At 38.9% G+C, this 26,236-nt stretch overlaps 2 protein-coding genes across 2 annotated transcripts; one reads left to right on the top strand and one right to left on the bottom strand.

Annotated features, from left to right (window-relative positions):
- Nucleotides 1-17,138, bottom strand: LOC144638980 (mitogen-activated protein kinase kinase kinase 1-like). The gene is made up of 17 exons (XM_078498248.1): nt 16,895-17,138; nt 16,687-16,789; nt 14,886-14,960; nt 14,085-14,327; nt 13,244-13,357; nt 12,454-12,730; nt 11,648-11,735; nt 10,831-10,960; nt 10,368-10,571; nt 8,161-8,282; nt 6,662-7,670; nt 6,084-6,227; nt 5,299-5,461; nt 4,081-4,212; nt 3,038-3,180; nt 2,083-2,214; nt 1-1,196 (listed from the first exon to the last, which is right to left on the bottom strand). The coding sequence occupies exons 1-17, from the start codon at nt 17,020-17,022 to the stop codon at nt 1,050-1,052; spliced, it is 3,354 nt and encodes a 1,117-aa protein (XP_078354374.1). The 5' UTR covers nt 17,023-17,138; the 3' UTR covers nt 1-1,049.
- Nucleotides 17,139-17,238: 100 nt separating this feature from the next.
- Nucleotides 17,239-24,197, top strand: LOC144638981 (uncharacterized). The gene is made up of 5 exons (XM_078498250.1): nt 17,239-17,608; nt 17,752-17,882; nt 19,743-20,325; nt 21,018-21,068; nt 23,004-24,197. The coding sequence occupies exons 1-5, from the start codon at nt 17,534-17,536 to the stop codon at nt 24,159-24,161; spliced, it is 1,998 nt and encodes a 665-aa protein (XP_078354376.1). The 5' UTR covers nt 17,239-17,533; the 3' UTR covers nt 24,162-24,197.
- The last annotated feature ends 2,039 nt before the right edge of the window (nt 24,198-26,236 follow it).

Genomic DNA, 26,236 nt, shown 5'->3' with positions numbered 1-26,236 from the left:
TTTTTATTTCGAGACATGCCAAATACCTGGAGTTTAAAGACAAAGTATTTAGTTTTAGTTTATTCTCTAGAACCTTTAGGCTCTTTCCCTTTAATTTAAAAACACAACAGCATAACATTAAAGATTTCTTTCCGACAGTGCTCAAAAAGTCTTGTCGTTAGAGGACATTTTGCAAATGTTCTTTAAAAAGTACTATAGATGTAACCATTAAAAGGTAGCGCATGCTTTTAAAAACTCAACATATTGTTACACAACGTTTGTAAACTGCAACTGGTACTACAAGCGAAGCTGGTAACCAGGCTTCGCTCCTAGGGTGACCTACCGCTGACCACGCAGCTCGAGTTTGGAAAGAAACTTAAAGCTATTCTTAAAACGAAACGCTATATAAAACTAGTCTGGTTATCTAAAAATCCTTCCTTAAGAAATACGAAGTAATATATATTTCATATCTTCTGTAGCTTATTTTACTATACATCTCAAAAACACGTACAAATCTACTGAAAGACGACTTTTAGGAAAGTGTTCACATGTATGTATATAAGAAAAAGGATCTGTATTTACATTAACAAGAAAAGTTTTATAGAAAGAGTTGATAAAATCAATGTGAAAAAGTTCTTAGAGAAAAACTGTTTCTTTCTGACGTAAAATAGTTGTTTTCTGAAGATAGAGTAAAAGTTAGAATAACAGTTTATACAGCTTTTCATTACAACTGTTTACATGTAGTTTCTTGGTGTATGAATACGCACGGTATTACTTATAACAGCTCTGACGAATATTTAATAATAAAATGATAATATCTTGTGATTAACGTAAGTTCTCAGGGTAACTCAAGTTGCTAGGCAACAGGTGACAAGATGGCGTAAGCTTCGTACTGTTTCCTGATCGGCCAATACGACTCGGAATTCCTCGGATTTCTTAACAAGTTTGCGCTCTTATTGGCGCTCACGAACACGACTTAACACAACAGCCATATACATTCACTCAAAGCATATGCCCGAGTGAACATTTTCAGCCTTTTCAGGAAACAGTACTGCGCACTTTTGCTGTCGCTACATTTGAGTAAAAAGTGGATGTTTGAGGAGTTCCATCGCCGATTCTCTCTCATTTGGTTTGACTTCAAAGCACCTCAGCAACACGTCTCGAAGCGCTGGGTTAAGATTCTCTGGAATCTCTGGTGGACATTCAGCACAGGCAATCTACAAAAAAGACAAAGAAGAAAAAAAATTTGTGAGATTACTCAAGTAAAATTTATGAACACAGGCAGAATGTTTACTCTATCATTTCCAGAAACGAAAAATGCCTTGGTGGTTCATAAGCGGCTACCCTGGGCAAGACATGACCGACACCGGAAACCGCGCAAGCAAAACCTCTGGCACCCGGGGTGGGGGGATATATTGGGGGGGGGGGGGGAATAAGCGGCCTAATGAAAACCGGTTTAACAGGAAACGACTTCAGGCTCCAAGAAGCGATATGTTGTTGAAAGCCATTTTGAATGAACGTTTCAATCTAAACTTTCCTTGCTAATGTAATCATTGGCTATTTCTATTTGAAATACAATGTTTTTGGGGCCGTTAGTAAGTGGCCGACGAGGCTTAGAACCGGAATACTCTTTTTTCGTAAGCAAACGGATGAGCCCCATCAAACGGAGGGGATGGGGGTTAAAACCGGCATATGGCACTGTTTCTACGAACCAAAAAACTCTGGATCAAGCAATTTTTTGTGAAGAAGAAAATTATCTTAACATCGACAACAGCGTCAAAATAGTACTTTAGTTAAGTAAAAAAAAAACATTATAATACACAAAAATGAAACAAGGATGGCTAAACTGGGGGAGATTTAGGACGGATTGTAAACACAAAACTTTAAAAAAAAAATTGGGCTCAAATTTCCACGCTGCACCATTCCTGACACATCGCCTTCAACCAACCATCTGTAGTTCCCAGGCCATAACTAGGCCCGGATGAGAAATGAGGAGGGTTGGGCATGGGGATAGCAGCCCCACTCAGCCCCACCCCAAAAGGCACCCAGCTACAGAAATTCACTCAATGTTTACTAGATATGAATTGAAATACTTCACCCTACCTTAAAGATAAGTGCCAAATGATTTGAATGTTCGTGAGCGTTCCACGGCGGTTTACTGACAGCCATCTCTATAATAACACATCCAACACTCCACACGTCACAGCTTCTACCATAGCTCTCTCCACGCAACACCTGGCACGTTACAAACCAGTTAATATTTCAGTAAGCTGTGAATTGCTCATTGTTTCCCGCTTATTAAATGCAAGAAAATTCATCAAGAGCAAAACCAAGACCTCATGGACAGAAAGCCCTTGTTATCCATCATCTGTACATAACAGATATCCTTTTACGGGCACTGCCCATATATGGTCAAAATGCTAACGTTATCTGTCATCCGTACATAACAGGTATCCTGCGATATACGTAGGTTGCTAAGATTCGTCCAAAGTCTTGTAACGCACTGCATAATTACACTTTTTCTATCTGCAAAATGTGTTGCGTTGACAATTTGTTGAATAATAAAAGTATCAGGCGATATTCCGCGCGATTTCGCAGGATAATTGTTAAATATAAGTAGGTTGTAAAGATTTGTCCGAAGTCTTTCAAAGCGCTACATAACATCGGTATTTTTATAGCTGCGAAATATTTTTCGTTGACAATTTGAATAATATATCAATTATCCTTCTCAGTCTTGTGGAATATCATCTGATTTTAGTCAACTCGGCCTACGCCCTCGTCGGCTAAGTATCGGGCGATATTCCGCGCGATTTCGCAGGATAATTGTTAAATAAACAACTGAATTGGCTTGTCTCTTTCTTTGTTTGCTCTTTTTTTTGCGTTTCATTCGCTCGTTTTTTTTTTTGGTGGGGGGAGGGGGGGGGGAGGGGGTTAAGGGGAAAGGTCGGCCTTTGACTAGGATTGGAAATCGCGCAATAAAGAATCGGAAACCAGGGCATTTTGGGAGTGAAGGTTTAACCATAAAAGCAAGGTTAAGGAGTAACACACACACACACACCTCAGGAGCCATAAAGGCGATCGTTCCCAGCAACTGGCCTTGAAATTCCCCAGCACCAGTGATTTGTGTTGCTAGCCTCGCTGCCGCACCAAAATCTGCTAACCGAATGTTCTGGCCTGAAGAATCCACCAAGATATTTGCCCCTGAATATCAAAAAATATATATATCAGAAAGGAGCCATTGTTAATAGTGGTAAAACAATAAAGAAGAAAACTTAGAGAAAATCGACCCACCTCCTAACAGTACAGGATAAACGCGAAATCGTAAAAAGACGTATTCATTGGGCATCAGTCAATTGCATTATTCCGCACAGCTTAACTAATCCCTGACCCAGCAATGGAGAAGCATCCCATCCAGAGGGGAATATAAATACTCGAAGTAGCTTCATGGGAATCAGGATAAGTTCCAGCCTGATGGTTAACTAGGCTAGAGTGCAGACTTCTCCTAACTTATCCACATACACTGCACAGCAACTACCCTAGGCCCCAGGGCATAGAATTTACCTCCGTGCTGTCAAAGGAAGGGGGCCATTAGTGAAGGTTTATTATTAGAGCGGTTTTTATATGAGTGTCAAAAGTAATAGCGTTTGCATTGGTTTTGCTTTACTATGCTTAGTAATTGTTTTTATTTATTTATTTAAATTTATTTATTTATAATAACTTTATTGCAATTTAAAAAGAAAACAATAATGATACTACAAAACTGAGGGTGTCAGCAGGGAGGAACCCAATCCTCATATGGAGCCGACCCCCTAAAGAACCAAATCAGAAGTTAAACCAAAACCAATCGTGACTCACTTGCGCACATCCCTCCGGCTACATGTATTTGCTTTGAGTTTTGATTGATTCACTGGATTGTCTGCGTCCTTTGTGATTGGTCTGAGTGATCATTTTGGTTCTGGTTTTACAACACTCAGTTGAAAACTGCTTTATACTAGGCAACTACAATAACTTGGATGGGAAAAATTTCTATCCTATTTCCTGCTTTGTTTACTATGTTAGCTGCTTTAAATGGAAGCTCTTGAAAGTAGCGAGTTAATTTACCTTTAATATCTCTGTGAATCACTTGATTCTGGTGCAGGTAAGCCACTCCTTGTAGAATCTGCCTTGTGTAGCTAATAACAATCTTTTCATCGAAGGGACCGTATTTATTTAACAGGTTTGTGATGGACCCACCTAAAAAATGGGAAAAGAAATTAGACAACGATTTTATTTCTTGAAGTGAAGAAGTTGAGCAATGTTTTCAGGTATAAACCTTTAGTAAACTTTAGATCTCCAAACAAGTTGTTCTGCCTGATGAGATTTCTGTTTTCGTGTGCGCCAAATATGAAAGTGAAAATGCATAACTGAAATACATGTTTTGACGACTGTTTGTTGAATGAAAACATAACAGTGTCGCTGGGACCTTAAAGGGACTATGTGATGACTGTTAAGTCTGTTTTATAACTTCTAAAAAACTAAATGACAAAAACATAGTTGCATTACAAACATGTCCCCCGGGCGTTATAGTTAAAAGTTACAAACAAACAAACAAGATGAGCAAACGGTTAAGTTAAGCCTTAAACAACTGCATATTGTGTTACGTTTTTTTCCCTTTTACTCCTCATTTACCAGGGCTCGAGACTAACGGTAGCCAACTAGCCAAAGGCTACTAAAATTTAGGTTTTGGCTAATAGGTTTAGCATTCCTACTAGCCACTTTGGCTAGTGAAAAACTCGGAAAAGTCAACAGTTCTTGATAGAAATCAATATACCTGACTAGTGAAAAATTACTTTTGGCTAGTAAAATCTGACATGTCACTAGCCAGTAAACCAGTGAGTTAAAAAGTTAGTCTCAAGCCCTGTTTACTGAAGATGCTACTGAAGGACAACTTCAAACGTTTATAACACGAGATTAACTTTGAACTGTTCAGCCTAACAGTTTTTCAAAAACCCATATCGCTATCCTTTTCACTTTCTACAATTTTTCCCCCTAGTACCATCTTTTATATTTGCTGTGTTACTGAAATGTTCCTTTACTGTTTTAAGTGCCTTTTTTTTTTCAATCAATTTCGGGTGGCCATTTTCTTGTCCAAATTTGTCAAAAATCTGTGACACAGTTCCTGTTCTCTCCCTTGGGGTCGAAACTTTTTTCCGAGTATTTGACTTCGACCACTTCTCCACTTACTTCAAGTGCCAACCTCTTAAGACACTTAACTTCAACAAAGGTTTCATTTCAAACAGGCAACACCCCCAGGGATTCACTCAGTAACATCAATCATACCTGGCATCCACTCTAAAAAGATGTTAAAGTGTCCAGTGTGCTTTGTTGCACCCAAACATTTGATGAGATGTGGATGTTGCAGCCTTCCAAGCAGAAAGATTTCATCTTGAATGGTCTGCGTCACTTTGGTCTGTTCCTCAGTCGAATTACGACAGAAAGAAACCTACGGGTAGTAAAAGATAGACTTCATTAAGCTTAAGTAACATTCTCAAGAAATTATCAATACTGTTCCATAAACACTGGAGAAAATCAACTACGCCATCAAACGGGAGAGTATTACCCAGTTTTTAAACAACAAGGACCAGCTAAACATGTACAGTTATGACAACGTTCAATTTTAGATACAGTGCAGGAACACAAAAAATTCACGGTCATATCGTAGTCCACCTTCTTCAAATAACTGTACTTTTATTGCAAACAACACTCACAAGCTATTTACATGGTACTAGAAACAATACAATACATACGTATCTAAATTACAACACACTATATATTTAACACTACATTACAATAAGTTAAACAATGCATTAATTACAGTCGCTGGTATGTTACATTAAAATGTATAATTGCATTGCTTACATTACTAAAGTTAATTTTTGATGGATTGATGAATTGTTGGTGAATTTCTTTTTACTGAATTTTTAATAAATTGTTGTTTCCTTGCAGAGGATCGTTAAAAAAGTACAAATATGTATAACTTACTTACTTCATTAAACCTTTTGTTTGGCGGCGTTCTTGTTGCCGTTGCGTATTTTTTGTTCAACCTGTTAATAAAAGGTAAATACCTGTTTGACAGCCATAAGGCATCCATTCATGAGATCCCTAACAGCATAACATGATGAGTAAGCACCAGTCCCCAACAGCTCTCCTTTCTTCCAATGAACTCCTTCCAAATACAGATGTTTTGAGTTGACTGCCTTTTCCAAGGACTGCAGAACAGATGATGCACAGTCAAAGTCTATTCTCTTCAATAAAATCTTATACCGCCTTTAAACATCTGTTTGAGCACTAGAATACACTCTTTCACTTTGCAATAATGAAACAATAATAACTTTTCTGTTTGTCACGTGTGTATGCCATTAATCAGTTTGTGATTATCAACTTATTATCAACTTGCTCCCCATTTCTCACTGTAACACAGACAGACAGACAGACAGATGGACAGTGGTATGTTTTGACTGTTCTTTCACTTGGATATGATCCCAGAAAAGAACAATAAATGATCAATTATTGCAGACAATTAGCAACTCATGTCGCTAATTTGAACTCCAGTGAACACAAATAACTAACCCAGAAATGAATTTGTATTGACTAATCAGAATGTACTATATTTTTTAGGAAAACAATCAAGTGATAAACTCACCTCTGGTTGTGTGAAGATAATAACCATTTCATCGCCAGAATCCAGGCTTGCTATCTTAGAAGGGCCACGGTCCTGCCAGGAGACAGCCATGGCCTTAGCAACGGCTTCTGCTTCCTCTTGCTCAATTATCTCCTGACACTTCTTTCCGAGTGCTAACTTTACAGGAGGCATCCTAGGGGAGTCCTCTATCGACCTGGACCAGTCAAGATTAAGTTCTTTATCGGGAGAAAATGTATTTGGTGACAGACATAAAGACTGTGGTCTTTCTAGGGTGTCCACAATGGATTGAAAAAGTTCTGACTCTGAAAAATTGTCTGTTTCATCATCTGATGCTGCTGATGACAAGCTGCCAATTGCTGAGTCCCGATTACTGGCAACTGAAGGTGATGGATCAACGCTTACTTGAGATTCAACACTACGAATGGTGTCGCTGCCATGTGACGGAGCTGAGCTGACTCTAGATATAGCGTGAAGTTGACGATGAAGAGCACTGCGTTGAGAAGGCTTGAGCTTAGAGACAACTTTCTTGATGTGTTTAAATGCAGACGGGGCATGAGACGCTAAAGAAGTGCAAGACATTAGGACAGCGATAGCAAGCTTGCTGACCTTGCTGTGTGAACAGTGTGTAGCTTGCATAGTAAACTTAAACACTGACATCAGACGAGTTACATTATCATGATAAATTTCACTTGGGTCCTCACTGATACTTGCGATCCTTCCCTGAATCAAAACACCAGCAGTGTCCATTTGGACAGACGGACAGTCAGCTGAGAGTTCAAACTCACTCACATACTCATCCATTAGCTTCCGTAAAAACATGAGCCGTCCCAGCCACCAAGGCCAAGTTGCATACTCTGCCACAGTTCGTAGAATGCAAGCTAAAATGAAGTATAGACCTCCCAAGAGCTGTGGTGTGTGTTCTTCACCAAGCATTTTGCCAAGTGCCAAGTCTCCAGATTCATCCTTGCAGATTTCCAACAGAACTTGTATTGACAAGGTGCTGATACGCCTGCAAAAGACCAAGAAACATCAATAATAAAATCTGCAGTCCCCTGGCAAAAAATAGAGAGCTTTAGCAAACCACGACGGCAACGTGAAGGAGAACGTCACCATACTAAAGGATTAATTAGCAAAATAATTACGTACATTTCTTGACTGTTCCCTGCGAAACAAGAACATGAAATGACCAAGTATTGCGTATATTGGAGAACGTGAACAAAGACAGCTAAATTTCTGTATTTCTATTTGGGGATGAATGATGCTTTCTTTACATATTCAGCTTAGTCTACTTCCTAAACCAATAGATACACTGAATACCTCTGGGTAATCGTGAGATTCTCTAGTAAAATTAGAATTCATTTTGCACCAGGCCTTGGTTTTGGTGTCGCTGGCGTCATTGCTAAAGCTCTCAGTCTAATTAGCGACACACACAAGCTGCAGGTTTATCAGGAAGAACCAAAGAGCCTGGAGGAAAAGCAGCAAAATAATTAATAGCCTACCTATTAGAGTCTGCACACTTTGCTAACACAGCTTCCACAACAGCAAACAGACTTTTCTGAAGCTGCCTTTTTTCTTGTTGTGTTGAGTATGACATATGCATCACCAATACACGAAGAGTTCTCTGAAAAATAATCAACATTAAATATTATTGACACCAATGTTACTATAGTGACAAGCCAACAACTGGCTTGTGTTGAACAGGATTCTTTAAAGTCAGGACTTGCATGTATCTACACTGATGTGTGTGGTGAGCATGTGAGCCAGAAATCCCTAATACCAATATAAAGGTTTACTACCAGCTACCTGAGAGCTCTAACTATAGGCTAACTGGAGTGCTATTTAGGCTAACCGATGTGTTATTAAGGCTAACCAGAATGGTTTTGCATGACTTCCTGGCTCGCACTTTGTCATTAACTTCTGTCAATGAATCTCAAATTTGCATGCAAGTTGGTGCAATTTTTTTCAGTTTCTCAATCCACTGCAAGTCAACACAAAAGTTGTTGTTGTTGTAAAATTTAGTATAGCAGTGTGTGCAGAACTAAGCTGGCCAATTTTTTTTCCTGGACTTGTGGCACTTGTCACACTGCGTGAACATGAAACTGGGAATTAAACAATACCCTATGAATTCTTTGCGTTTAAATCCCTACCTTCTCCTATAAAAAGACTTTGTTTGAGAAGTAATATTTCAAAAACGAGTGCGAGTGTTTCATCGGGGTTTCCAAACACGAGAAAACTGATGAAAGCACGAAGCCGTAGGCAGAGTGCTTTTGTTTTTGAACGTTTGGAAACCCGGATGAAACAGGAAGCACAAGTTTTTGAAATAGCTTCTCAATCGACGCCTAATTGCAAACAAAATATATTATTCAATTAATTAGCGTACAGTTTGCAATCGGGGCCTAATTGCAAACAAAGGATATAATTCACGAAGACATTAAATTGTTGCTATCTTCTGTTTAATCAGGGCATAGTTTGTGATGATTATGTAGGATCCGTGTTTTTCACAACTAAGCTTATTTACTTCAAGCCGCCTCAATTTGCATGCAGTGGCGTCCTGCTAGATTTGAAACGTGGACGGGTTAGCTGAGGACCAATATCGCCGGTTTCGGCCGCCCAAAAATGTGCAAGAAAGTTCCTTTCTTGCGCAGTCAAAGCATACCCTATTTACTCGAATAAGCGCTACGGCGCTTATTTAATTTTTCGCCTTTCAAGTGCTGCGCTTATTCGAGGGCGGCGCTTAAAATTTGGACGCCACAAAGAATTTAATCTTTTACAGTGATCAAAAATAGCGTCTTTTGACTGTCAGTATTCGTCTCTTGCTGAAGAGAAAAGTAGCGCTAGCTATCCTGGCAAAGTTCGCACTGGCTTTCACAACATTTACAAAACCACGTATTGTAAGAATGCTGGATAGAAAAACAAATGGGCGAGAGGTAAACGATCACTCTGAACTGCAAAACATCGCTTTTGATGGAAAGAAATGTCTAGGTTTGCTTTAGAGTTGCTTTGTAGTGTTGTTTTTTTGTTAAACAGGAATTCCTTAAGAAAGAAGAGTGAGCCGTTGAGGTTTTGAGAATCGAACTTGCCAAACACTTGACCTGGGAAGTGTGTTCATGGATTATGATGTTCACCGCATGCATAGTCTTGAAGAGAAGTTGGAGGACCTGGATGGTTTGTCTTTAAAATATTGGTTCACAAAATTTGTTCACCTAAAACTCGGTTGGGAATAAAAACAGTGGTTGATCGCTGCGAGATGTTCAGAAATGTTTCTGAATTGCATTAGCACTGTGAACGTAAATTTTAGAGTGATTCTACTTAACCCGTAAAAACAGAAGCTTGTCTATTCAGTCGGTGTTTGTGTCATTAATATTTCAATTACGATAACCCCGCATCACAAGGGTTTGATGTTTTTTCAAACTCTAGAGTTTGATATTTCATCAAATTATCGTGGAAAGGCCTCTGTCCAGTGCTTCATTGGGTTTTCAAACCACACGCACCTGACCAAATTGGCGTATCCTGATCGGCTAGTCAATTCATGAATTATTAATGAGTTTGAGAAGAAAATCTTAACACTCAAAGAGTCCTTGATTACATTTATCTAACACCAAAATTTTTTTTCAAAATCAATTTTGTGAGATAGATGTAAATTTTCACTCCCACATTGTGTAATAATATTTCACATGAAGAACTGAATTCAGGAATAAATGCATACCAGTGCAGCCACGTAGACTCGATATACAGGGTCGCCACACATCATGGACAAGAGGGAACAACATGCTTCAAAGGCAGCCATATTCTGTGCACTGCTTCCTTCTTGAAACACTGTGTTGATGTCCTTACTCAGGCGGCGCAGAGCTGTTTCTCGCACATTCCATTCGCGAGAGAATAAGCAACAAACAAGGTTCTCTCCAAATGCCTGTAAGAAAGTATGAAAATTAATCACAAGAATGCATTATATGGTAGTAGTTCAGCTAATCCTGTTAATGAACAAATAAGACATTGAATTATAAATACATTGATCAGATCAGTGCTTAGCACACCAACCATAAGGCCACTTTAATTCCCACTATGCAATAAATTTGAATTTTAATATGTGAGATTTAAACTTATCTAGCTTCATAGGTCTGCAATGCATGCAGAGAGATACTAGATAATATACAGTCTTATATACGAACCTCAATCCAAGGTTTTGCCACTTCCACCTGTGCTGCAGGGACTGGGTCTGAATGTGGTAAAGTGACCTCCTCTGTTCCTAACGGCACTGCTACACTTGGAAACTCAGATCGTACACTGTGATTTAAAGATCTAATAAAACAAAACAGTTAAAACTCTCGGAACTTCATGACAAGAGTTGCCACACATTTATACAAAATGTTTTCAAATGTTACCCTTTTTACAACATTTAAAGGCATATTACAGTTTGCAATCTGTTCCCTTTCAAATTCATTATGATTAAAGAATTTTACAAGTCATGCTCTGTCTTCCCATATTTTTTCCTTTTTAATGTAGTGTTTGAACTACACTTATGCCGTAGTTGTGGGTGAGGTGGATTAGTGCTACCGGGATAACGCTAGGTGTGGACTAATGCTCACTGAAGTAGAACAAGCGTGCCATTCATTTCAAAAGATCGGCTTTCAAATAGCATGCGTTGGAGACAGAGTGTCACAAAATCCTTGGGCTACTTTCAAAAGATCAAATGTAATAATATGCAAGATTAAAATCCTCGCATTTAGTGATTATAACGAAAATTAAACTGAAATCAATACATTGCGAAATAAATGATATGTGCATCTGTTGTTGTTCAGGTACTAAAACTCTAAAATTAATGTGAGATGTTAATAAATACGTCAGAAAAGATCCCCCTATAATTATGGCAGTGGTTAAAAAATAGTAGCGATTAAACCAGCCAGAAATTTTACTATTTTACCCAAGCCAGATAAACAATGATAAGCACTTTTTGAACTGCTGAAAACTGCATACTAGTAACAATACCTTTCTGTGCCATATGTCTGTGATGACCAAGGCTTCCGACACAGTGGACAAAACAGTGGCTCTCGCTGTCTTTTGCACTCATTAGCCCCTATTAACAATAATAAAATGAACAATGCTATAAGTTCAACACGCCAGAACTTAGAAGTTGAAATTTTGTTTTTTTGAAAAAAAAAAACTAGGGTTTCAACGGGACAATAATATGTAACCAACATTGATTAGGAGATTGGGGCAGTGGCCTGATGGCCAGCGTGCTGGATTCCGGATTGAATGGTCGGGGTTTGAGCCTGGCCTGAGTCAATGAGTTGTGTTCTTGGGCAATAGTCACTTTACTTTGATAGTACCTCTCACCACCCAGGTGTATAAATGGGTACTGGCAATTAATGCTGGGGGCTAACCCTGCGAAGGACTAGCATTTCATCCAGGCGGGAGTAGATTGAAATATCTCTAGTAGCTTCATGCTACAGCAACCCTCCAAGTTTATTTTTTTCCTTAGTGGCTATTTGGCCACCGACTGCTCAGGTTTGGTCGCCAATGAAAAATTTTAGTCGCTAAATTCAAGTTACACTTTAGTCGCCAGCTCCAAAATTTTAGTCGCCATGGCAACTTAAATGGTCTAAACTTGGAGGGTTGTACAGAAACCAAGTTAATGGGCCACTGGGCACGATGCGGACTTTACCTTACCTACATTGTACCACAAAATGCTGGTTACAAGCCCTGAGCTTAATAATATACATGTACCTTTGTAAGTGGTTTTAGATTGGCTTTGTATCGGATCATTGGTTGGTACAATACTCTTAAATACTTACATATTTCCATGCAGTGTTGATGCAGTCTGTTGTTGCACCCATCTTCACAGCTTGTCAAGCTTTCTCCTTCCACCATTTCTAACAGGCATATTGGACACACTTCTTCATCTTCACGTGGCAGAGGTGACATCCCTCCCAGACTGCTTGATGTGCCTGGTGTTGGTGATGGCGGCAAGCTTCTTTGGCCTCTTGACTTGGAATTTTTCATCTGGCCACTTGTGTCCTTTTGTAAGCGTGACTTAACACGAGCGTGGAATTTGGAGAGCAACTTTTCAACCTTGAGAAAAAGTTCAAACCAGAATTAAAGGATCAAACCTTCACTAGAAGTTACCTCTAAGGGTGGCGATTGGTAAATTCAAGACGTTGATCAAGTTGGCGAGACTAATATAATCTTTTCTGGAACCCCACAACTTTCTTAGCTTGCAAAAAAGAATGGAGGCTCAGTGACAGCAGCACAAAAAAATTAAGATGGTAAGACTCAAGAAATTTGACTGTCTAGTAAAATTTGGCAGCTATATCAGTATTTCAGATAAGAGAGGGGTATCAGGTCAACAACCCAACTGCATGTTGTTGGCTACCTGACCTGACAAGTTAACAGAAAATTTCTGACTAATGATTTGGTGGGAGCAGTAGCAATTTGACCTGTTTGAGATCCTTGTTTAACACTTGCCCTTAAAACTTACCTTGAACTCTGTAATGTGTAATTTTTGAAGGACCATTTGTTACACTTCCCTCTGACAATAGTGAAAAAGTGCCTTAAGCCTTGACTAGGAGGAGAAATAAGTCTTACCTCAAAGTTCTTCAATTTCAGGGTCCACAAAAGAGGATCATTTTCTTTCAGTTTGAAGACTCTTAACATCACAAAAAGAAGGTGAACACAATGTGGTCTTGTGCAAGTACAACTCTGAAAATAACAGACAATAATAAACTGGTGTTAGCACGACAAGGTTTAGAAGAAATTGTTTAAAATTTATCTCACAGAGTATGCACTCTATGATTGGTCAATTTATAAGCTGTATTCTATGGTACAGCCAGCTTCCCACCCGCTTGAATGAAGTGTGAAAAACAGTCCATTCAGTAAGTTACAGATCCTCATTTTATACCCATCAATTTATGGCCCAACTGCTTCACATTTGGGCTACAACTGTAAATTAACAGAAAACAACTCCATCGACGAACTGGGAGTTTCGCTTCTCCCTTCCCTTCCCTCCTCAGATAATATGCCTTGTTCATCACGGGTAACCCTCTCTCCTCTTACATTTTGTTGGCTTTTTGAACGCCTAGGGTAACCATGACAACCCTGTTAGCAGCAACCACCAGGCACCAACACACTGATACGGGACCATGATACTAGCCTCATACTTACCAGAGCTCTAGGAAAGGGAGGGCAGGGAGCGAAGTCTCCAAGCACAGTTGAAATAGCAAAAGTGGACCTCAAAAGTCAAGCTGTAAAACAACCCCCTGCAAAGCCCCAACCACTGTGCATGTCCACGACAGGGGAGGCCGCTGACCAGCATTGTTTTGTGCTTAACTTAGCTTAAATTACATTTAACCACATATAAAGTGTACTGGCTATTAGGCCAAAGCTGACTAAGGGTACTTATAGAGATCTATACAAAGTGTTTGTTTACCTGTGGTCCAATCATGACACGGAATTTATGATCTGGTGAGTCTCCACCAATAAGGAAGGAGTTTGGTCCAGACTGTTGTAAAAGGTAGAGCCTTGCTCGCATGGCTTTCTCTACCTTGCGCTTAAATTCAGTTGAAACTTCAGGTATGGGCGATGAGCTCCGTGGAAATGAGAATGACACAGAATTGGAAGGTGAGTTACCAGGTGTGCGTCGGCGTGTTGGAGGCGATGGTACTTTCACTGGCTGCAATGCAGAAATTAAATGACTGTTAAACAACAGCTAATTCTGGGCAAGCATTCCTCACAATATATGGCATTGAATTTATTTTTACTGGTTATAAAGAATATGAATTTTACTCTTCCACTAAACTTCTCAGACAGTCTTCTTCTACTCCAAGTTCAGTTCTCAAAATGAGCCTCACCCAAAATCAAGGAATGAAGAACGAAATTTAATTCCAATCAACTATTTTGCTAAGTACTTCATAAGTGGAAATTACAAATGCTCAATGTTGCTTGTGTTGTTCCAGAAATTATCCAAATAACCCTCCAAAAATTTTAGTTCAACTTCATACTTTCCTTAATTAACATTTTGGCTTAAAAAAAAAAACCCGACCCCACCCCCTCTGAATTTTCAGCAACCTTCCAAGGGGTGGGTATGAATATTTTCTTAAGCTGCCCTTTCAAGGTAAGTGAATAATAAGATTGAGGATTCAAAACAGAGAGTTAAATTAACCCAATAATAATCTTTCCAGTTTAATCCAGAAAAACTTTTTTAGATAGAACAAAATGCAAAATGACTGACCACTGCTCCCAACTGAGCTGCTTGGGACCTGGCACTAGTACTAGCAGATGTTCCAGGAGAAGGAGGCCTGGCTACCTAGGATTGTAAAACATTAAAACAAGTGATATAATGAATGAATCTTAGAGACGAGATCTTTGTAAGAAACTGTACATATTACATTCAACAAAACTTATTTGAAAACCTGAAATTATTAGAAAAGTATAATTTTTAGAGTTGCTGTTAAGAAAATAAACTGGATATGTTTTTGAGCTGTAATCATTTCTCATTGCATTTAAATAGTCAAAATGGTGATTTACAAACATTATGGATGGGAATTTGATAGTAGAGATAATGAATCGGCTGTCAAACAGAAATATTACTGCTTCTCAGCTAAGAATTAAATTTAAACTCGCCCTTCAACACCAGTACTACATATATTTTTTTTTTTTTTTTTTTCTCTTTCCAAAATGACATTTTTTTGTTTTTTTTAAAATTTTATTTTTTTTTTTTTTTTTTTTTTTTTTTTATTCTTTTTTTTCTTTTTTCCCTTTTAAGATTTTTTTTTAAAATTTTTTTTTTTTTTTTTTATTTTTTAAAAAGGAATTATTTAACTTTTTTTTTCCCGAAAAAAAAAATATTTTAAAAAAAAATTTTTTTTTTTTTTTTAAAAAAAAAAAAAAAAAAAAAAAAAAAAAAATTTTTTTTTTTTTTTTTTTTTAATTTAAATTTCAAAAAAAAGGGGGAAAAAAATTTTTTGGGGGAAAAAAACCCGGAAAAAAAACCCCCCCAAAATTTCCAAAAAACTTCCCAAAAAAAAAAAAAATTTTTCTCGAAAAAACCGTGCGCCTTGTAACCGAATAACTACGGTATAGCTTAATCACAACCACAACTTTTTGCGACACTACAATTATTTTGTCACCTTGCAAAATTAAAAATTGTATTTAATGAAAAAGTTAGTAGCGTTATCATTTGATGTACTGATGTACAATGACTGTCAGAAGAGATTTTTTAAATTTTCGCAATTTCGCAGATGTGTTATTTCGACACAGTCCGGGAATGTATGCAAGTCTAACAAGCTATAATTTTCAAGGAGAATTAATTTCAAGGAACAAACTTTAGACATTAGAGATAGAAATCACAGATCACATGTCAACACGTCATTAATAATTAACCAGTTTAATTTGAGCAAACGGCAGTTGAAAATAAACAACATTCCATGTGGAAAAATAAAAAATAAAGATCAAAGGTAGAGCAATAGCATTTGTCACGAAACTTCTGTAACATTTTCGTGTGTTTCATATGATATTAATTTTTAAGATAAAAATAGACTTTACATTACGATTTTGAAATGATAACAATAAATACACTTGACTGAATTTGATACAATATAGTATGTGAACTTCTAAATTTGTTGTACAATGGATTTAACTACATCTTAGATTTCTGTTAGAGTAAGTTAGAGTTTTAATAATTTCTTCAAAGCGAAATTGGCAGTTCAACCCATATCCGTAGATTTTCGATTCGTTTGCTTTGGGAAAAAGCACATGTTTTTTGGGGCACGAGAACTGAACGCCGCACGCATAAGCTTATGTTCAACCAAAACATCAACAAATCGATACAGTCCTGTCAGAACCGTATGGCGTGAGCGAGTGAAATACTATACCACATAAGTAAATTACGAAACAATAAATTTTACACCTATAAATTTAGTATAAAACGTACTATTTCGGTTAAACTGCAAAAAATTCAGTTAAAGGGGCCAATATACGACCTTACTATAAAAGCAAAGGCATCATGGCCACTTGCAAGATACAAGTCTCACCATAGGTTGTGTTTTTCTCTTCAATGCCGGATCTTTATCTTTTTTCCACGTTGGCATAGTTTTCAGCTTTTCTCTTAGAAGCGCTTGTTCCTCTAAAATAGGCCTGATAAGAAAGCAAGCAATATTTTTCAAACGCCGATCGGTTATTTTGAAAACAAATTCGTTCAAGTACGAAGAAGATCGATTTTGTACACACTGTAGAACTCACTTCGTCGATTCCGTTATTTTCGCCGCTGTAGGTTTTTTCTCCTCCTCTGGTTTTGGCATCTCTTTCCCCTGTTTTGCAGCTTTCTTCCACTGTGGTAGAACTGCATCTGTTGGGCTCTGGGCGGCCATTAGAACGGAAGATACACTTCCAAAATCTTCACTTACTCGCGTTCTTTTCGTTCCACTGGAAGGAATTCGACCGTGTGGCGGGAGAACAAAGCGGATGCATTACATCATTTCCAACCAATCACAGCGCAAAATTTTGAATTGTCACGTTTTCCCGCCTACCTTTTACCAAATATGGCAAGCTACTTCGAGACACGTACATTACCATTTCCGTCGCTATGGTCGACAAGAAAACAATACGAACTTCTTTGCTGCTTTGTTTGCGTTTTTGAAGTCAGCGGCCGGTATTTTTAATTAGTCTTTTCTTATTTGCATTTCATATAGAATTTGTGGAAGACTTTCTCAGTTCAATTACGTGATCTTGGTCGCGATTTTTGCACACTCGCGACAACATGTTTGGAGCAACTGAAAGATGATTCAAACTGGATTGAATTTCACAGACTACTGTGCGAAGAGTATTTGTTACTAAGCTAAGTATACACTCCAGCTTAACGATGTTTTACACGCAGAACTAATGGCTTCAAGATGTATTAGTACTCTAAATGATCTGGACAAGATATCCGACAGGATCTACTACAAACACTCAAAGGTACTGTATCCTTCTTGATCGAGGCGGAAAATTTAGCTATTTTAAAATTGTTTTATTCGTTGCTCTGTTTCCGTAATTGTGCTAATTACACGTTGTTGTCTTTTTCGCACAGTTTGTTTACGTTGTGTATTATTAACTTCTAGGGGCGGTTTCGTGCTAGCATAGAAGCTAAACTCAAAGTTGCCAGAGAAAAAGCTGAGCGATCGTTGCGGGACACTGACAAGGAATCTTCCTACAGTTACAAGACTTCACCCAGTTATCGCTCTAGTGTCAGGTAACATATAAAGTTTCGCTGGATCAAGGATAATGGCGGATAAGAAATGGACAGTTCCATTTTCCGATGCTAAATTAGAAAGATACCCAAAATATAAAACCAAGAAGTTGAATTTGAAAATCGAGCAGATCAAGTACAGTATGTTTCTACTTGGGAGAAAATTTTGAGGCAAGGTGAGCCTGCTCGCAGGCTACAATTTGCCCATAAGAGACCACTTGGGACAAATCACTGGAAAAATAGTGAGTGGTGAGATCAGAGATGTATGGGATATTCTGATTCCCCTTCATCGTTCATAGAATTACGTACTACATCCAGAAGAAACAATATCCTTGAATGGACAATTTTCTATATTGTATTGTCAATGTTTCAGCTGAAGCAAGGGGGGGGGGGGGGGGGTGAGGTCAGGCATAGGAAGGGTATTTGACAGCAATAATATAATTGCAATGTCTGCAGGGTTCTATCTAGGGTATTTGAGGGGTAGAAGCCTCCCCCCCCCCAAAAAAAAAGGCCCAGCTTCCCCTGGGCAAAAAATATTGTTATCATTACAGTATATAAGTAACTACTAGTATATCAGAAAATTCATCCAGACGCGACGATGCCAGTGTACATGAAGTACCGGGTAAGTATTCCCTGTCTAAGGACACTAATAGGCCTTTTTGTAGAAGATATTTGCCATCAGATTCCCACACAAACACTGTAATTTCTACCTGCTCAGGGGCGGATCCAGGATTTTTCAAAGGGGGGTGGCTGTTTTCCAATATTCTTGTTTACTATATTGTTTAAGCCCCGGTTTTTTATGGGGGGGGGGGGGGTTTCAGGTTTTTAAGCAGTTCTTTGAAAGTGGGAGTGCAAATTATTTTAGGTCTCAGGCCCATATTTCATAACCATAGGCTCCATCCCCCTAGGGGGGTCTGGGGGCATGCCCCCTCAGAAAATTTTGAAAAGTTGAAGCCTCTTAGACGTGATTTCGGCAATTCTGAGCAGCGTTATACAGCTGTCAATTAAGTTATTAAACCACTGTTTTTCCTTGATAATTTGGCAACATATTCCTTCCTCAACTTATATACCTTGAGTTATATTTCGGAGAAAAAGTCTAGTTCTTATGAAATGAACAGTGATTGAAATTTAAAGTTGACAGGCCACGAACTTACAGGAAAGAACAGATATGCGTTTCCACGTGCGTGGAAATTTGTAGCTCTTGGCAAAGTAAGAAAACTCAAAAAGGAGTAAATGGAGTAGAAAATCATTCCTGACCAGCAAGGTTAAAACAACTCTTGAAAGCTAAAAGGAATCTATTTTTTTAAATTATACACACATGTTTTGTTACATTAAGCCAGAAGTTCGTAAAACAGGCTGTCGAAATTCTCCGATTTTGGAAAAACATTGTCCTTATTCTTTTTATATTTTTTTTTTTTTTTTTTTTTTTTTTTTGGGGGGGGGGGGGGCTCCCTATCCACCCCCCCTGGATCCGCCCCTGCTGCTTTGCCTACCCGTCAAGATGGCGTCGAAAACCGTGATTAGAGCTATTGTGTCTCAAAATGCACCAGATTGCATCTCAGTGCATATCCATTTCAAAAAATTTTCAGTGGGGCATGTCCCCAGAAGGAAGGAAGGAAGCTCGCAGCCCTTAGCCACTTAAGAGTTCTCCTCCAAACGATAAATCCTAGATAGAACCCTGGTCTGCCTATAGTGGGGATTACTAGAAATTTCAGTGGACTTTATAACAATGTTTTATTGAAATTAGGCTCTATTGACCATCTGCACATGTGGGTCATATAAACATAAAATGCATGACCCCCCACCTCCAGCTCAAAAATGATAGGTGTATGAATCACTCATTTCTTCCAATAATTATTTTAGAACATCCAGTGCAACTCCATCCTCACAATGCGTTTCAACATCTGCATCAACTGCATCCAGATCAACAGCTTCAGAACATCAAAAGAAAGCAGGAAAAGAAAAAATATTCAAACCATCCACAACAAAATCTATTACAAATGGACAAAGAGACAAGACACAGCGGAGAAAAACTAAATCGTGTCCGAGCTGTACACTGTCTAACAACACAGAAGTAACAAGTGAAAGTGGTAAAACTGATATCTCACACACCGCATCCGTTTTTGGCAAGTTCAATGGAAAAGAATCTGAATATAAACCCATGGCGTGGTTTAACCTGCCGCAAGCAACAAGTGTTGGTGTTATAGATTCATTTGCATGTGATGCAAAGAACGTGGAGCCCTTGTGTTACTCAGTTAATGTTAAGAAAGGTGAAAGTGTGCCAAATCTTTTGAGACATAACCTGGAAGTAAGGGTTGGTCAAAATGGTGTTGTTAGAACAGAGAAGAAAATGGAGATGATGTCAGAACTTGGTGAAGAAAATGCGAAGCAGGGGAAAAAACGAACAGCTCCACTGAACTGGGAAGAACAGCTAAATTGGCAGAATGTGAGTATGTCCGTCTTTTTTCAAACAAGTTACCACATAAAATCTTATAAACTGAAATTTGTAAAAATGTGTTACTAAAAAGCACTAATCAATGCATTAAAAAGTCGACTTTTATCATTTCTTTTATATGTACCCACATTACTGATATATGGGAAAAATGAAGATGGTAAATTTTAAGCTCTGTGTTAAATAATGACGATGAATAATTATTTGTTCAACAATGACACGAGCATGGGACAAAGAGAAAATCTGAGTCCCCGACAGGAATCAAACCCATGGCCTCCCAGATACCGGTTGGGCGCTTTAACCAACTGAGCTACTCGTGTCTGAGAGTCTCGTTGTGAGCTGGGCCATTTACTAGGTTGATAAGTGGCACGCGTCCTGCATACTGCTAGGATCAATAATAAAGATGGTAAATCAGTACCTGCAGGGAGGTAACAACCCGTATCTGGGAGGCCATGGGTTTGATTCCTGTTGGGGACTCATATTTTTTTCTTTGTCCCATGCTTGTGTCATTATTAAACAATTCATCTTCATTATTTATCACCGAGCTTAAAATTTACCATCTCAATTATTTACTACACACTTTTTTGATTACTCATAAGCCCGTTTCTAATAAGTCCCCTGTCCAAAGAAATTACATAATAAAGCTTAAAATTACGGTATTTACATAACATGTTATGTTTTGATAGGCTTGTGTTGTTTCATCTGGACTGCAGACAAATGAGGATTCATCATCCAAGGTAAAGGGCCAATTCATATACTTTTTCTCTTAATCCTGCAAAGTTGCTTTGCCTCCTACACAGAACCTACTTAGGCTTGTCACCCCCTGTGTGTGAGCTGCTCATGAGAAAAGTAACTTTTGACAGGTTCCAAAGAATTTGTAAATGCTATGAACTTAGTACCATTTCATTTTGATTCTTTGTTTTAAAATGATGAATTATGAATAACATTGGTTTTAGAATCTGGCATGAATCCTTGTTCATGATTACAGAAAACATTAAAATATCCATTAACTGTCACTAAGCTTTCATTAATGTAAAAGGAGCATTTAATTTGAAGTTTTAACTGTCAACTTGAAATTAAATTGTATTAAGTAAAGCAATCTATAAGTAATCTAAGCCCTTGCCTCCCATACCTCTGCAAACTCCTTCATAACAGCTAGGATAAAGGTTGCATAATTTTTATTTTGATCCATAAAGTCAGGTGTTTGCAGATGGAACTGTGTCAACTGATGGACCCACGACATCAGAATAAAGTCGTTCTCTCATTTTAAAACTGTAAAAAAGGTAAACCTTAAATTTATTTAAATTCATAAGCTAAAAATGTCTTAATATCTAAATGTTGATATTGTAGCATTTTGTAAACTTCTTCAGCTTTTTATTACCATTAAGAAAATAAATGTAAAATGAAACCCTTACGTCCTAGTTTAAAATAAGACATTTTTAAGTCTCATTAGATACAATGCATGAATGCTGCCCCCCCCCCCCCCACCATAATGAAGTTGCCAGTCTGCTTTTTAAACATTACCTAAACAGAGGTCACCATGGTAACTTCCAATGGTCAACCCACTATCACAGTCTTACTATCCTCTATTTGTAAGAGAGTGCATTAAAGCTTCTAGTGGCAGGTCCAGGGGAGGGGCCTGGGAGGGCCCACCTTATTTTTAGGCCAAACAGAGGCCCACAGGGAGAAAAAGCCCCCTCCCCCCTTATTCCAGGGTCTGGATGATCGGGCCCCCACTTATCTGAAGGTTTGGATCCGGCACTGACTTCATTATGGTTCCTTTGATTGCACATACAAAGGATAGTAAGAGCCTGTTAGTGGCCCCATATTGACAGTCAGGACAGGGGAGACTGAATTTTTCTACTCAAAAATACTCTTTCTTCACTTGTTACTACCTGAAATTAAAAAAGAACAAAAGTTTCTTAATCGTTCCAGTAAACAAATAAAACAGCAAAAACTGGTCATTTTCATCCTTTATTTAGTTTTGTAGCGTAACGCATCATGCCACTCAGCCTTGTCATTTTTCTGTTGGTTTCCAATCCTCATTGCCAAGAACGCAAACGCGCGTGCAAGCTTTTAAACGGTGTCATAGGCTTGCAATGCGTGCGGAGGGTTACGCAACTATGCCCTTGCACGCATTCCAACAAGCAATAATGTTTCGTCGTACGCAGTGCAGTGTTTTTGTTTGGCCAAAACAAAATGGAAAATCAAGGTAACGATGTCAAAGATCAAAATCAGAAAAATTTCAAGTCATGATAAATTTAACCTTACACGGCCTTCCCCCCCCCAGGGCCCGCCCGGGGGGGGGGGGGGGGGGGGGGGGGGGGGGGCGGGAAAATTCCTCCCCCCCCCACCCGGGGGGTGGTACCTTCGAAAAAGCCGGGGGGGAGGGGAAAGAAAAGGGGATTTCACCGCAAAAAAGAGTGAGTAAAAAAGAAAATTTTTTGTTCACTCGTGAAGCTGTTTACTTAATATGTTGAATAGAGCGTTAGCTAGCGTTGACTTGCTTGAAAATTTGGAAACGTTCACTATTATGTAAAATGAACTATATTTGTCATGGAATTCAAAAATCATTTGAAAGCAAATAATTTTTATGTTGATGAGGAAAATTTGTGATACTTTTTTAATCAGTTCGCATATTACTGAATAAATGATTTTGTGTTTGTTTGCAGGGCTTGTGTGAAACACACCCAGTTATTTTTCACGACAGGAAATCAGAGCAGGGGAAAGATCCCAAACGAAATGAGGAAGAAAACCATTCACCCGCTTACAAATTTAGTTTGGGAACACGTTGGGTGTATCCAGATCGAAGGAACCTGGTTTCCACAGGCGATAAATGTATTACTGTTGTCGAAGTTGAGGATACTAGGTCTGAAGAAGACGTAGTTGTCGGTACGGACAGTAAACGCCGTTCTCAACGTGGTGCGAATGTTACCTCGAAAGAGCGTACACAAAACATTGAGGAGAAGGTTTCGAAGAAAGTTAGCTTCGAAGATGAAGAAGCGACTTCGGTGAAAACTGTTGGCATCGCTGAAGAAAAACATAGAGAGAAAAAGGTAGAAGAAAAGTTCGAAAACAGCACACCTGTTTGTATCAAAACTGATGAAGCTAAAAAAGTTGGTTTTAATAATCATGTCCGGAAAATTCGGCCCAAGACAAGTCAAGAAAGATCTCGAACGGATGAAGACGACATGACAACGGATGTTAAAAAGCTGCGACGGCCGCATACTGCACCACCCGCTCCACCGTCCACTCCAAGACTCCAGGCCGAATCACGATTTTCCAATTGTGTACCCATCAAAATCCCAACTTCAGAGGGACTTGATGGAGATCTGCTTGAAGACAACAACGATGTGAACACACAAAATGAAAAAAGCGAAGAAAAACAAACGTTGGTTGAACTCAGTGTCAGTGTGACTCCCGAAGAAGCTGATGGAAATCTCATTGAAAATGAGGAATTCCCAGCTTTTTCAGTTGAAATTTCCGCGTGCTCTACACCCGTGGATGTCATCCAAGATGGCTCCCCGAGAAAGCGAGTTTCGTTTGCAAGCTGCCCAAGGTCAGCTCCCGTTACAAGAACTACAACTCCACTCAAAGACGGGACAATTCCGCTACGAGCTAAATCGTCCACAGCGCTTCCAAGGAAGCCATACAGATCGCCCTCGCCTGTAGTTATCGTGTCGGAATCATCCTTGGAGTTGCCTAAGAATTTACCGCCGGCTCAAGCCCTCGTGGCTCTGAGGAAAAAGATTCGCGAAGATTTGGCGCAGCAGAATCGTGACTTACAGTTGGACATTCAGCAGTTATACTTGAGAAAACATTCAGAGTAATGATTTAAAATAAATGTGCTTTCTTATAAACGGTTATTATGATCTCTATGATCTTTGATCCGTTTCCCGGGTGAAGTGTTGGGGTGGCGGGATATTCCCCATTTCAGACCAAAATGTAGTCAGGCCACGCTTCACGGACTAAAGACAGTCCTTTGAAACCTAGCGCAAACATTTGTTCGTAAATTAACCCAATGCTATCTGTTGCCCCTATGGTATTGCGGTTTAACTGTTAATGATTTTCCTATTTCTAACCCAACCTTTTAGTTTTTACCGAATGGTAATGAGGTGTAGTGATCATTCTCGAAGTCACGTGTCCCCAGTAAATCACTCACTCACTCGAACACTCGATTCTGATATTAAACCGCAATTAGTTTATGTATTAACGGTAAACGTGCTGACAGAAAGGTTCTTTAAAAGCCATTCAGCACATGTTAATCAAAAACAAATTATTCTCCAACCTCGTTTCCAGGGTCTATCTCTTTCACAAGGTTGAATTTTTACAAAACAAATCGAAAGAGGATCAGTTGCACTTATGGTGATAAAAGAGAATAGAATTCGCGCAACGAAGCCTCAGAGCGTGACCCGTTGCGTAAGAAAACATTCCAAGGCAAATGAAGTGAGATTGTGACATTACTGATAGCAGCTATAAGGTACATGCAGTTACGCTTGCCTTCTGACGTGTTTAAGTAAACACGAAATTCATGGCACGCTTTTGTTTCGCGTCACGTCATCTCGTATCACGTCATCCGTTATTCATCTTTTTGAGTCGAGCAGAAACGCACATCTTTCTCTCAAATTTTATTCGCTTCTCAAAATAACGCTATACCTACTGACAGAAAAGTAAACATATTCACAAAACAAATTTACTAAATGGTAAAAAGGATCAAAGGTTACACTAAAATATTTTGTGATGAAAAAATAGAAATCGCGCTACGAAACCTGAGAGCACGGACCATCAATGCCGCAACTTCCATGGAAAAATTCAACATTCAAAGGCAAACAAAGTGACATGTTTGGACGCTCATTTGAAAAAAACCTATCAATGACCCACTGACTCAAGAAAACATTCAAAGGCAAATTAAGTGAGATTGTGACATTATTGATGTTACATGCAGTTACGCTTAAATTATAAAAAATATTATTGCGCTTGCCGTGTGACGTGTTTTAGTTAACACGACATCCACAGCACGTTTTTGTTTCGTGTCACGTCATCTCGTGTCACGTTGGTATTGAACGCTAGTAATAAAGTGAAATTGCGTTACATCATTGGACGCTTATTTCTTTGGAAAAAAATGGGAAGGTCGGCATCGAATTACCATGAGGTTACCATGAGCCTTTGATTTCTGTCGTGTAATCTGTTGGTCTCGTTACCTTTACAACCTTACCATCAAACCCAAAAAAAAACCTATTTCTCCCCCCCCCCCCCCCCTTCCCCCCGTGGTGGGATACTCCAGTAAAACCCTGACCCTGTCCCCAGAACCGAAAAATTACACCCTATCAGGGAAAAACAAAAGCTAAGTACAGTGGAACCCCGCTAATACGGCCACCAACGGGCCATGGAAATTTGGCCGTATTAACGGGGTGGCCGTATTAACGGGGTAGGGTCAAATTTCATGGCTGGTCTACTTCAAGTGACATCTTGACAGATACATATTACAATTGTACTTCTGAATATTATTGGATTGAAAAAAGGAAACGTGAACAGGCTAGGCTATCTCAAAATAAAGGTCTCTACCTTTCTGACTTATAATACTGTACATGAAAAACATCAATTGACTTTCAAGTTCACGATATTGAAAAAGAAAATCAGTGACTTTCGTTCGGCTTCTTCTACATTTCAGCCAATCTCTTTGGGCATGAGAAATCACTCTCGAAAGCGCATTTGGTCAACTATTAAGGGCTATATTTGGTACGGGTGGCCATATTAACGGGGTAAAATTATAAAGGATTATACAGGTTGGGTTTTCAGAATGTGGCCGTTGGCCGTATTAACGGGGTGGCCGCATTAACAGGGTTTTATAATAAGAAAATGTAAGGGCATTTTGCCGGGACAAACAAAAGTGGCCGTAATAACG

This window comes from Oculina patagonica, chromosome 14 (genome assembly GCF_052425735.1).
Source record: "Oculina patagonica isolate OP01 chromosome 14, crgOcupat, whole genome shotgun sequence".
NCBI classification, from domain to species: Eukaryota; Metazoa; Cnidaria; class Anthozoa; order Scleractinia; family Oculinidae; genus Oculina; species Oculina patagonica.
This window is presented reverse-complemented; position numbering and strand designations above follow the sequence as displayed.

Bases quoted from the DNA above. Each gene is read 5' to 3' on its own strand.
- LOC144638981 (XM_078498250.1), top strand. From the start codon at position 17,534: ATGGCTTCAAGATGTATTAGTACTCTAAATGATCTGGACAAGATATCC. The intron at 20,326-21,017 runs GTGAGTATGTCC...ATGTTTTGATAG, and splicing joins AACAGCTAAATTGGCAGAAT to GCTTGTGTTGTTTCATCTGG. The intron at 21,069-23,003 runs GTAAAGGGCCAA...GTTTGTTTGCAG, and splicing joins ATGAGGATTCATCATCCAAG to GGCTTGTGTGAAACACACCC.
- LOC144638980 (XM_078498248.1), bottom strand. From the start codon at position 17,022: ATGGCCGCCCAGAGCCCAACAGATGCAGTTCTACCACAGTGGAAGAAA. The intron at 10,572-10,830 runs GTTCGTATATAA...ACTTTCTTACAG, and splicing joins TGGCAAAACCTTGGATTGAG to GCATTTGGAGAGAACCTTGT. The intron at 6,228-6,661 runs GTGAGTTTATCA...TCTGTTCTGCAG, and splicing joins TTATCTTCACACAACCAGAG to TCCTTGGAAAAGGCAGTCAA.